The following is a 12,949-nucleotide window of genomic DNA, read 5'->3' as shown; positions in this document are numbered from 1 at the left end:
ATGATAGGAGGAAAAGGATAAGGGGGCTCTTAACTCCAGCTCCATCAGGACCCAGAGTGAGAGGTGAGAAAAGGGAGTGACATTTAGATGTAGTAATAGAGCTATGTGTGGCTTGGAGGGGAAGAGAGGACTGGACCTGGAAGAGAAAGGAGGCAATTATGAACAAATGTAGACAGGTAGTTGTAGAGTTGATAGTCAAACCATATCTGCAACCTTGGGAGAACTCAGTGGTTTGCAATGGAGGAACTAGAGATTCAGAACCCTGGTGTTGGGAACAGTGTGGGATTATATCCCTGTTGACATGTAATTTTGTAAATCAATATTAAATCACTAATAACATTTATAATAATAATAATAATAAATAAATAGAATTCCCCATTACTCACCATTGCATGATTAAACCATATCGGAATGAAAGTATCTAAGATCTTAGGGTAAATGAAATCTCGATCATACAGAAAGAGGCTCCAAAATGCAAGAAATACAAACTGAAAAATAAGATGCAAAAATAGTATCAGTAGGTTTTTCCCAGAGTTTCCTAAGACAACCAAAGAAACATAGCAAAATAAAATCAGATATCAGTTTCAAAAATAAATTATACCTATATTATAAAGACATAAAATAATGTATTCTAGAGACATAAAATAATGCCACACCCTCTGAGATTTTCAGAGAGCTAGGAATCTATTATTTGACATTCTAGCAAGGGCAACATGGATAAACAGGACTCATAGACCATTAAGTCATTTCATTTTAGTCAATAATCCTCTCTTCTCTAAGATTTTATCAGGAGTACTGAAAACAGTCACAGAGTGACTTGAGTCTAACACTGTCTTTGCCCATTTGCTAAATAGACAGAGAAAGTGGAAGCTGTAGGATTGCTAGAAGAAATGATAAACTGTCAGGGTAATTCACAAGCTGACTAAGAGTTAGATCTCTCCATATTTCCAAGTTTTGGGTTGGTTGATCCTTGTCCTTTTACACCTCTTGCTACTGTTATCAAATGCCTGTCTTCATGTTACAAAGTCAAAGTGCTTATGGAAAACATAGCATCTATCAACCTGCTGATGTGAAATTGCAAAGTCTTTATGCCTATGCCTTTAGAAAAATTAATTAACCTAATTATTATGTTTTTAAAAAATTGGCCTTTAAAAGAAATATAGGAGTCATAGAGGAGGTGGCTTATGCAATAAAACTGGAGCACTAGAATTGTTCTTTAGTCTGAGAAGACATTTGAATTTAGAGTTTCATTTTGCATTTAAGTTTGAAGTTTCAATATTCCAAGGAAAAGGACAATAACAGGTAGAAGGAGGCAGTCATTTCTAATTATAAACCCTGCTGGGCAGCCATAGAGCTTGCTCTCATCTTATTCCTAATCTAACAAATGAATGAAAATATGAACAACGCCATAGATATGTGGATAGTTCCGCAAATGTATTGACCCTTAGTAAATGCCTAACTATATCTCAATGTACATTTATTGAATAAAATGAATCAATTATACACTGTGTACCTCACATCAGTTATTTCAGATAGTACTTCTCAATTTTTTTTCCACGTTCCAACTTTGAAGGTTCTTATATCATTTTTTTTTGCAGTTTCCATTTTGAAAAGTAACATATGCTCATTGTAGCAAATGGAGGAAGATTTATAAAATGAAAAATTAGTCATCTCCCTTCTCACTGCCCTTTGTTCCCATAATTCTGTTGGGAGTGTGGTCATTTAGCTGCACTTTGATTAAGAAAGATCCTGTGGGGGCCAGGCAGTGATACACCTGATAGAGCGCACAATTTATAGTGTGCAATTACCTGAGTTCAAGAGCCTAATGGGGGGGAATCTTTATGAGCAGTGAAGTAGTGCTGCAGGTGTCTCTCTGTCTCTGTCCTTCTGTATCTCCCCCACCAATTTCTCTCTATCTCTACACACAAATAAATAAAACAATATTGTTGTAAAAAATAAAGATCCTTTAAACATCCCTACTGAACATAAATGAGAATGCTGTAACAAATATCTATGAAAATGAGAAAAAAAAAAACCCTAAAGGTATATCATGTCAATAGTGTGCCTTATTTTATGAAGACAAGGAGCAATGATGTGAAGTCCTCAGCTAAAATGTTTATGCAAATGTAGTTACCCTGTTTATAATAATAGGTTTCTACACAGCTTTGAACCCAGAAGTGTTTGTTCCAAACATGCATATATCCTAGATTAGATTTCTTCAATAAAACATCTTTGTAACTTACTGTGGATACTGGAAACACCAGTGAAGAGAAAAGCAGATCTCTAAAGGCAGTTATGAATTTTATGTCTTTTTTCCCTTTAATTCTCTTCAGCACATCGTCCAGGCAGACTACTCCAAAGAAAATGGCCTGTAAGAGCTAAATTCATTACAACAAATGAGGAGATTTCCATTTGTTTCCTTCATTACATTCTTCACTGACATACTCTATATCCCTGGGAGCAATGTTGATTTGGGAACAAGGGCTTTATTGCTGGCTTGGTTGAAAGCCAATTCAAGGACAGGTCTCCAGTTTACTGGACCCTAAACTTGTTCACTTAAACTGATTGAGTAACATCATTTAAAGGATAATAATGTGTACAGTATTTAGTGCGATGAACGTGAGCTAAAATGGAAACAAAATCATTAGCTTAAAAGGAGACTGTAGTGAGATAGATACCTTGTCTGTACAGAGCAGGAAAAACTAAATAAATAGCACAAGGGCAAAAAGCCAGGCACAACAGTAGACATGTTTTAGCCTCTTCATAAGAAGAAGAAGAATAGGCAGTGCTATAATCTCATTAGAGAAGTCAGGAGCAGGGTCAAAAGCTCCAAGAAGGAGCTTTGTGCTTTCCTGAGAAAGATGCACAAAATAGCATCTTGCTTATCTAAAGGAGAAATCAGTGTTTTCCCCTCATTAAAAGGGAAAGGGAGGGACTCCTGGTGGCTTACAGAGTTTTTTTTTTTAAGGAAATGAGTTAAAGTAAATAAATGAATTTCTACATGCCAGGAATCATCTTCTCATCTGTAGGAGCAAGGAAATCTCCCAGAGGCAAGTTCCATGCCATTTCTTGAATGTAGACCTTCATTTGAAAACCTCACCATATATATCATAATCCAAGTATTCTGTAATGCCTCCCCCCCCCCCGTTTACTTCATCTTAGAAGCATTTTTTACTGTATTCAGAAATATCAAGGTTAATAATATTTGCAAAGTGCCAGAGAGGTGGCTCAGTGGTAGAGCACATGCCTTGCATGTGTCGAGGTCCTGCATTTGATTCCCATGCATTTAGTAAAAACAACAAATATAGCACCACAAATGGTGAGACCTGCCACTTGTTGGTGTACACATACACACACACACACACACACACACACACACACATACACACACACATACACATACCATATACTCACGAATGATCATGGAAAGTGGTAAAAGTGGTGGTGGACATGGTGGTGGTGATGTGCATGATGTGGAAATACAGAAATTTCTCAAGTAATGCCATGGTCTGATAAGACAGCTCACCTGTGAGGATGCCTGCTTTGTCATGCCTGAGACCCCACTCTCCAACCCCACCACAATGAAAGTAATTTCAATGTTAAGGTGTCTTTTTAATTTCTTTCCCTGCCTTTCTCTCTTTCTGTCTGAAAGAGTTGGCCCAGACCACTAAAACCTTGGTGATAAAAACCCACCCCCTGCCCCCGAAAAGTAAAGTAATGCTAAAACATGAAATGTGCTTTTACTACTAGTGTTGTAGTAGAATACCCATCTTCTTTCATCCTAGATTTAACCTTGTCTTTTAACTCTGGCTGTACTACTATTTTGCTACATGAGTTTGGGAAATAGTTGAACTTTTTGGCGCCACAGCTGTATCATTTGATGGAGAAGATTGTAACCTTCCTAACAGTGAAAATTATGAGGCTATAATTCTCTTGGTCTAGTACTTATTTTATGTTCCTAATCAGTGATAATTAATAAGTCAACAATAAGTCGCCAGAGACGACCCGAACTGCCCCTGCGGCTCCAGACAGACTATGACCCACATAGTCAACAACTGCCACCTTTCCAGATTCAAAGGAGGTCTCGAAACTTTACATCAGGCTCAACCTGATGCTGTTGACTGGCTACGGAAGAAGGGCAAACACTAGAAGAAGAAGAAGAAGTCAACAATAAAACTATTTTTGAAATGTAAAGCATCATGTATGTATATACTTTTGAGCTTTTACTTAAAAGTAATTGTATTCTAATAACTTTCCTTTTCAAAAACAGATATGATTAAGTTTTGTGTATAAATTTTTAAAAATTCTATGCTGCTTATTATGGTGTAAGCTTCATGAGAACAGGCAATTTTATCATATTTTTTCTCCTTTATTACTAAAGCTAAGAAAATTTCTAGGCCATGCTACATTTCCAAGTGATATTTTTCCCAAATGAAAATTATAAGCTAGCTTTAAAAAGAAGAAGCGATGGTTTAAATCCACAAGGATGTGTTCTGGTGCATCTTTAAGTATGGTGAGATCCCCGGAGCCATGGAAAAAGTGAAGTGGGGCCTAGTTCAAGAAAAGACCAGATTGGGAGTCAGGCAGTAGCGCAGCGGGTTAAGCGCACATGGCACAAAGCACAAGGACCGGCTTAAGGACCCCGGTTCAAACTCCCGGCTCCCCACCTGCAGGGGAGTCCCTTCACAGGTGGTGAAGCAGGTTTGCAGGTGTCTATCTTTCTCTCCCCCTCTCTGTCTTCCCCTCCTCTCTCCATTTCTCTCTGTCCTATCCAACAACTATGGCATCAATAAAACTACAACTATAAAACAAGGGCAATGAAAAGGGAATAAATAAAATAAGTATTAAAAAAGACCAGATGAACACAAGTGTAGCCCATTTTTACAGTTTTACACAACCCTGTGACTTCTAATTTAAGATCCTGTGTATGATAGCAATACAGATTGGAGTTGGTTTTGAGTTATGCTTTCTTCAGAATTCATCCCATTCCTTGAAAGCTCTGGATTGGCTCAATAGAGGTTCACTGAATCAGAGCCTGAATTAGGAAAATTCTAAACTCTGAGTAGCTAACTAATGATGTGTAGAGTCGGCTGTTGGAAAAAAAAAAAAAAACAGTCAAACATCTGCAGTCTGAACTCTATTAAAGTTCCAGAAGAGCTGGCCTCCTGCCACCCACTTAGTTAAAGGGGTGGGCAAAAGTGGACACAGAAGTAGATAAAGGTAGCAGTACTCCCACCTGTGTCCTCCAACCAGCAGCACTGTGTCATTCCTTGACTCTATGGAATCAGAATCTCTGGGAACGAGGTGAGAATGAGATGCAGGTGTGTGTGTGTTTGTGTGTGTGTGTGTGTGTGTGTGTGTGTGTGTATTTAGTTTGCTCAACAAACTCATCCAGTAATCCTTATGTGTGCAAGAGTTGTAGAACCACTAGATTAGACCTAATAAAAATAAACCCAACCAACTACGCAAAGCTGTAATATCTGACTTTCATTTATCAGTTGTTGTATGTCAAGCAATGACCCAAGCTTGTAATGTCTCATAAAACCCTGAGTCCTATCACATGCATTCCCATTTACAGATGAGGAAAGTAAGATATGACTAGTTGAACGAATGCCTTTGAAATTTCACTATTAATGAATGTCATAGCCAGGACTTGAAACCCAGAGTCTGATTTTTCAGTAGAACAGAAGAAGGAGGAAAAGAAGATAAGGAAGAAGAGGAGGAAGAGGAGGAAGAGGAGGAGGAGGAGGAGAAGGAGGAGAAAGAAGGAAAGGAGGAGAAGGAGTAAGGAAAGGGGAAGAGGAGGAGGAAGGGGAGGAGGAGGAGAAGGAGGAGGAGGAAGAGGAAAAGGAGAACTAGTTTCTAAGACCAGTTGAGATGGAGCATTGTGAAAGATTAGGAAATACTGGTACCTGATTCCTACCCCTGGAGAGTCTAATTGAATGAGTACAGTGAGTGATACAGTCTTAAAGCTGATGCCTAGGCTTCTGGAATTTAAAATTTTTTCCCAGATGGTTCTTATCTGGGCAACTAAGGTACTTGCCTAGAGAAATTGCCATTTGGAAATTCAGACCTAGCTTTCTCAAGAGAGAAGGGTCTATGAAGATCCAGAGACGAAGCCTCCTAGTGCAATGAGATTGCTAGAGAATGAGAAGAGGAGAGAAACAAGAAGCAAATACTAAAGAAAGGTTCTCATCCCAAAGAAAGGAGGGGGTACATATGAGGGAAGAGATATAGCAAAGGATGATCAGGTGGTGGAGAACCAGGAACATACAAGAAAGCCCTGGGGGTGGGCAGTAGAACAGCTAGTTGAGCTCACATATTACCAAGCAAAAGGATTTGTGTTCAAGTTTGGAGCTCCCAAATTTTCACAAATAGTGAAGCTTTGTTGCAGGTGTCTCTCTTTCTCCCTCTCTATCTCCACTTCCCTTTCAATATCTGTTTATCCTACCCAATTAATTAGCTAATTTAAAAGAAATATCTAGCCCCTTAAAGAGAAGGAAGCTTCTGGGTACAAGAGGGCATTCCAGGGAAAGGTGGAGACACAGTTTTAAATGCTATAAAGAGATTATTAGCCCAATATTTGTCATTTGCCTTTTACATTCAGCCTTTAAGGGCTATAGAGTTTAGAGAACAATTGCTGCAACCCTCTTCCCCAGTCCTGTAACTCTCACGTCTCCCCTGGTTTCCTTTCCAACTGCTCAGGCTACAGTAGTCAGCTATTTTAGTTACAGAAGCAGGTATGATGCCTTGGCCCTGGTAAGGAGGCCTGAGTGGTTCTATCATCACAGCAATTAATCAGCTACTGAGTGTTGAACATCTTCCAGGAATTTCCATTTTGGGGGAGAAGCTGCCTCCACCCAGCATGTGAAATCCATGTGACTGCTTTCCTTAGCTAGAGCTTCCTAGAGTCATCATGAGTCAAGTTTGCCCTGACTTTCTCTTGTCTTTCTCAATCACAGAATATGGAAATTGGGTTAGAGAAAATCACACATTACTCAGAGTCTTCCTGGCTTCTCCTTCATCAATAAAAATTTGCTCCACACTATAAACTTGCCAATCGCTTCTTTCCCTCCACCCCCAGCTCCCCCGTTATTTCACAAGCATATGCCACATTGCAAAGATGCCAACTGTTTGCTTTGTTTTGTATTCATTAATCTTAATGTGCATTGATATGCCATTATCTGTGTCAAGAAGGATTATTTATAGAGACCCCAAATAGGACTTTAAGAAGGATTACTATAGTGTTGCCAACAGAAATAAACAGGCAAAACCTAGAGCCGAAAGAAGCCAAAAACCAGAGCTGGAAAACATGTAGAGGAAGGTTTCTGAAGAGAACTCATTCAATCTGGAGGCCTCCCAGGAACCTCAGGGACAAGAGGCTTGGATCAGCTCAATGAGCCTGACAATGTTCTGTCCTTTCTCTAAGGACAATACAGTGAAATAGTTGTAAACTGTGGGCACAGGAGAAAATTCAAGGGAGAAAATGGTGGTTGTTATTTATCAAAATGTCCACCCTATTTCTATGTTGAAGTGATAACCCTAAGTACCTCAGAAACTGACAGTATTTCTGGAAATAGGGCCTTAAGAGATATCTGAAGTGATGTGGGTCAACCCTCTCCCAAAAGGGCTGCTGTTCTTCTTATAATAGGAGGGTGTGGGCAACACACAATGCGAGGTATGAATGATAGGGAGAGGACAGTCATCTATAAGTCAAGGAAGCCTCAGAAGAATCCCTGGAAACATCTTGATCTTGGACTTATAACTTCTATAAATATGAGAAGTAGACTCTGTCATCTATACCACTCAGTCTGTGGCATGTGGTATGGTAGCATTAAAATAATATAGCACAACTAGGCTTTTGAAGAATCTTACAACAGAACTACTGTCACATTACTTCTTAGTTCATTCAACAGCTCATAAAAAAATAAGTGAATAGCATCTTCTTGATCAAATTTTACTTCAGAGTTGCTTTCTGGTTTATCTTCTCTATCAGTTCCTCCCTAATATTGTTTGCTCTTTTGTGTTTTTGTCTGAAATGTAGTTTATCTACTTTAGTTCTCTTCTATTTTCTTGTGAGATGACAAATAATGACTAGTGCAATATAAGAAACTACAACTAGGGACCTGGAAGTGGCACACCTCACTAAATGTACACGTTACAATATGCAGGGACCTGGGTTCAAACGCCGGGTCTCCATCTGCAGGGGAAAAGCTTTACAAGTGGTGAAGCAGAGCTGCAGATCTCTCTCTCTCTCTCTCTCTCTCTCTCTCTCTCTCTCTCCTTCTCTATCTCCCCCTTCCCTCTCAATTTCTCTGTCTCTATCAAATAAAAAATAAGTAAATATATTTTTAAAAAGAAACTATAACTAAAGGATATTTATTTTTTACATTTGTTTCTCTTCACAATCATGTTGAAATCACAACTTAATCTTTCTAAATCATCAAAATGTGTTTCTTGCATATAAACCATAGTCCTCTTAAACTATCCCAGTAAATGAGAATTTTTTCCATTAGAAATTAATTTTGGAGAGAGGGATTCAACAAGTTTTCAGAGCAAGACATTTGAACTCTAATTGGATGAGTTAAGTAATCAAATGCCAGCTCATCATTCTTTGTCTGACTTGGACAAGCTGGAATTATCTTAAGTCTTGCCTTTCAAATGATGCAAATCTTCCAGTGAGAGATTATTCTAGAATAAAAGAGTTATGCAAAAGTCTTCCATACCTAAAACTCCTTGGTCCTAGGTTTAATCTCCAACACTACCCAAACAAGAACTGAATAGTACTATGGTTTAAAAGAAAAAGCTGTTGGGGGTGAGGTGGAGAAGGAAATCCAGGGGAGAAAGGAGAAGGAGAATGAGAATGCTTGTTTCGTGTTGTAGAGCTAATGACACCGGATTTGGTATAGCCAGAAGGATGACTATGAAAAAGAGTATCTCATTGTATTTGTTTTGTTTTGTTTTACAGAGCAATACTTAGCTCTGGCTATGGTGGTACTAGAGATTGAACCTGAGACCACTGGTCAATTAGGCCAATGGACTGCCCTGTGGGACTCTTTCCCTGCCTCTGTTTTGCCACTGCAATACTTATATGATGAGGCCACTTTACGATCATGACAACTTGAAGTTAATGAGATTAAAGTTACCTGAAGCTCCAGAAAGTGTATAAAGAGGGAAGGGAAATGCCGTGATTCTATTATTGAAGGAGCTATGGAACAAGGAAAGGACCCACCCAGCATCTCCCAATGATGTGGCACTATCTCTAACAAGGTTTGCAAAGGAAGTTTATGTTCAACAAGGAGCAACCACCTAAACTCTGAAAGCCAAATTGTAACTTGCTTTCCCCTGAGTCAGGGACAGTTCATCGGTGAAAAGAAGGGGACCCACTTTCCCGTATACTTCTCCCAATTCTTTTTTTAAAATTTATTTTTTATTTAAGAAAGGATAAATTAATGAAACCATAGGGTAGGAGGGGTACAACTCCACACAATTACCACCACCCAATCTCCATATCCCATCCCCTCCCCTGACAGCTTTCCCATTCTCTATCCCTCTGGGAGCATGGACCCAGGGTCATTGTGCGTTGCAGAAGGTAGAAGGTCTGGCTTCTGTAATTGCTTCCCCGCTGAACATGGGTGTTGACTGGTCAGTCCATATTTCCAGTCTGCCTCTCTCTTTCCCTAGTAGGTTGGGTCTCTGGGGAAGAAGAGCTCCAGGGCACATTGGTGGGGTCTTCAGTCCAGGGAAGCCTGGCCGGCATCCTGATGGCATCTGGAACCAGTTGGCTGAAAAGAGAGTTAACATACAAAGCCAAACAAATTGTTGAGCAATCATGGACCCAAAGCTTGGAATAGTGGAGAAGAAGTGTTAGGGGGGTACTCACTGCAAACTCTAGTGTACTTCTGCTTTCAGGTATATATTTTGCAATAGTTTATGGGTAAGTGTGAACATATACTCTCTCTCACAGAACCTGGTCTATATCTAGGTTTTGGGACTTTGTTAGAAAGTGAACCACCTGGGATGGAATTAGAGAATGCTATGAAAGGAAAGGTCTCACCCGAGTAATGAAGGTAAAGGGTTGTCATTCCACATGTGAAGTCTCTGGACACAGTCTGAGCTGAAGCATGTTGAGGTGGCAATCGTTGTGTTGATTAGGTTTTGATCGGCAGATGCAATATTATTTGATATGGATTGGGAGAGGCATGCGGGAAACTGGGCCCTGTCCTAAGGTTCCAGGACTGGGGGAAATATAGGCTCTATAGTGGAGATGTGAGGTTCCTTCTGTCTTAGAGTTCAAAAAGACAATCGATAGTTAATGTTATCATCACATTATTTGGTAATTGGGTTAACTTTGAAAAGTCCTTTTGTTAGAGTTTGCTGTATAGTACCCAGTATCCTGTATGTAGCTGTGCCATTGGTTGCTTCTGATCTACTTGGTCTAGGCTTTTGAGAGAGTCCGCATATCAAATACACAGCCTATATATTAAAAAGACTCAGTTTGTGTTTTAAAAACTTTGAGACATACATACAATTAATTTTCCCCCTCTCATATTAGTTAACTAGTGATTTATATGACTACACTTTACTAGAAGTGTACATAAACACCATTCCCACCACCAAAAGACTATGTTCCATCCCACCCACCCAACACCACCCCCCACCGGCCCAAGAAGCTGCATGTCTACCCCTCACCACAGGGTTTTTAGTTTGGTGCCCTACTTTCAATTTAGTCAGATACTGCTTTTAGTTTCCCTTTCAGATCTTCTTTCTCAACTTCTGTTGATGAGTGGGATCATCCCATACTCATCTTTATCTTTCTGACTTAGCTCACTAAACATAATTCCTTCTAGCTCTAAGATGGGTCAGAGAAGGTGGGTTCATTGTTCTTGATAGTTGTATAGTATTACATTGTGTATATATACCACAGCTTTCTCAGCCACTCATCTGTTGTTGGACACCTGGGTTGCTTCCAGGTTTTAGCTATTATGAATTGTGCTGCTATGAACATAGGAGTCCACACCTCTTTTTGGTTGGGTGTTATGGAGTCCTTGGGGTACAACCCCAGGAGAGGAATTACTGGATCATATGGAAGGTCCATGTCTAGCCTTCTGAGAGTTTTCCAGACTGCTCTCCACAGAGGCTGGACCAATTTACATTCCCACCAGCAATGCAAAAGGGTTCCTCTGTCCCCACAGCCTCTCCAGAATTTGTTGCTGTGTCCTTTTTGATATATGCCATTCTTACAGAGGTGAGATGGTATCTCAATGTTGTCTTAATTTGCATTTCTCTGACAATCAGAGATCTAGAGCAGTTTTTCATACGTTTGTTAGCCTTTTGGATCTCCTCTGAGGTGAATGTTTTGTTCATATTCTCTGCCCATTTTTGAACGGGGTCATTTGCTTTTTTTGTTGCTAAGTTTGCTGAGCTCTGTATATTTTGGTGATTAGTTTCTTGTCTGATGTATGGCATGTGAAGATCTTCTCCCATTCTGTGAGGGGTCTCTTTGTTCGTTTAATAGTTTCTTTGGATATGCAGAAGCTTTTCAATTTGATGTAGTCCCATTGGTTTGTTTCTGCTTTAGTCTTCCTTGCAATTGGGTTTATTTCGTCAAAGATGATGAAATAAGGTGTAGGTGGGAAAGTGTTTTACCAGTGTTTTCCTCTAAGTATTTGATTGTTTCTGGGCTAACATCCAGGTCTTTGATCCATTTTGAGTTGATTTTTGTTTCTGGTGAGATAAAGTGGTTCAATTTCATTCTTCTGCATGTTACAACCCAGTTTTCCCAGCACCATTTATTGAAGAGAGCCTCCGTCTTCCATTTCATGCTTTGGGCCCCCTTATCAAAGATTAGATGTCCATAGGTGTGGGGATTTATTTCTGGGCTTTCAATTCTGTTCCACTGGTCTCTTTGCCTATTTTTGTTCCAGTACCATGCTGTTTTGATGATGGTGGCTTTATAATATAGTTTGAGATCTGGGGGTGTGATGCCTCCATTTCTGTTTCTTTTCATCAAGATTGTTTTAGCAATTCTAAGTGTTTTCAGGTTCCAGATAAATGATTGTAGTATTTGTTCTATTTTCTTAAAGAAGCTTGGTGGAACTTTGATGGGTATTGCATTTAATTTGTATATGGCTCTGGGGAGAATATTCATTTTGATGATATTTATTCTTCCAATCCATGAGCATGGGATATCTTTCCATTTCTTGGTATCAGTTTCTATTTCCTTGAGTAGCGACTCATAATTTTCAGTATGCAAGTCTTTCACTTCTTTGGACAACTTTATTCCTAGGTATTTGATTGATTTTGCTGAAACAGTAAATGGGAGTGATTTCTGGATGTATTCTTCTTCAGATTTAGTGTTTGCATAAAGAAACGCCACTGATTTTTGTACATTGATTTTGTAGCCTGACACCTTGCTATATTGCCTAATAACTTCCAGAAGTTTTCTGCTGGATTCTTTAGGTTTTTCTATGTATACTATCATTTCATCTGCAAATAGTGAGAGCTTGACGTCTTCCCTTCCAATCTGTATTCCTTTAATTTCTTTCTCTTGCCTGATTGCTATGGCAAGAACTTCTAGTACTATGTTGAATTGTAATGGTGACAGTGGAGAGCCCTGTGTAGTCCCCGATCTGAGGGGGAATGCTTTCAGCTTCTGTCCATTGAGTATGATGTTAGCTGTAGGTTTGCTATATATAGAGTCCACTATCTTGAGGAATTTCCATCTATTCCTATTTTTTGTAGAGTTTTGAGCATGAATGGGTGTTGGATTTTGTCAAAGACTTTCTCTGCATCTATTGAGATAATCATGTGGTTTTTGGCTTTGCTTTTATTGATGTGGTGAATGACACTGATTGACTTACAGATGTTGAACCAGCCTTGCATTCCTGGGATGAATCCCACTTGGTCATGACGAACAATCTTTTTGATATGTTGATGTATCCGGTTG

The 12,949-nt window shown here is 39.3% G+C and overlaps 1 protein-coding gene across 3 annotated transcripts in view; it reads right to left on the bottom strand.

Annotated features, from left to right (window-relative positions):
* ADTRP (androgen dependent TFPI regulating protein) overlaps nt 1–12,949 on the bottom strand; it is a 100,570-nt gene that overhangs the window by 56,226 nt on the left and 31,395 nt on the right. For 2 of the 3 annotated variants that reach the window (XM_060190890.1, XM_007539283.2), the window contains 2 exons: nt 2,244–2,378; nt 387–488 (listed from right to left, as the gene is read on the bottom strand). In XM_060190890.1, the coding sequence (XP_060046873.1) occupies nt 387–488; nt 2,244–2,378 (237 nt within the window). The remainder of the gene's footprint in view (nt 1–386; nt 489–2,243; nt 2,379–12,949) is intronic. The other variant, XM_060190891.1, reaches the window with a different exon arrangement.

This window comes from Erinaceus europaeus, chromosome 4 (genome assembly GCF_950295315.1).
Source record: "Erinaceus europaeus chromosome 4, mEriEur2.1, whole genome shotgun sequence".
Taxonomy (NCBI): domain Eukaryota; kingdom Metazoa; phylum Chordata; class Mammalia; order Eulipotyphla; family Erinaceidae; genus Erinaceus; species Erinaceus europaeus.
Note: the sequence above shows the minus strand (reverse complement) of the source record. Positions and strands in the feature narration are given on the sequence as shown.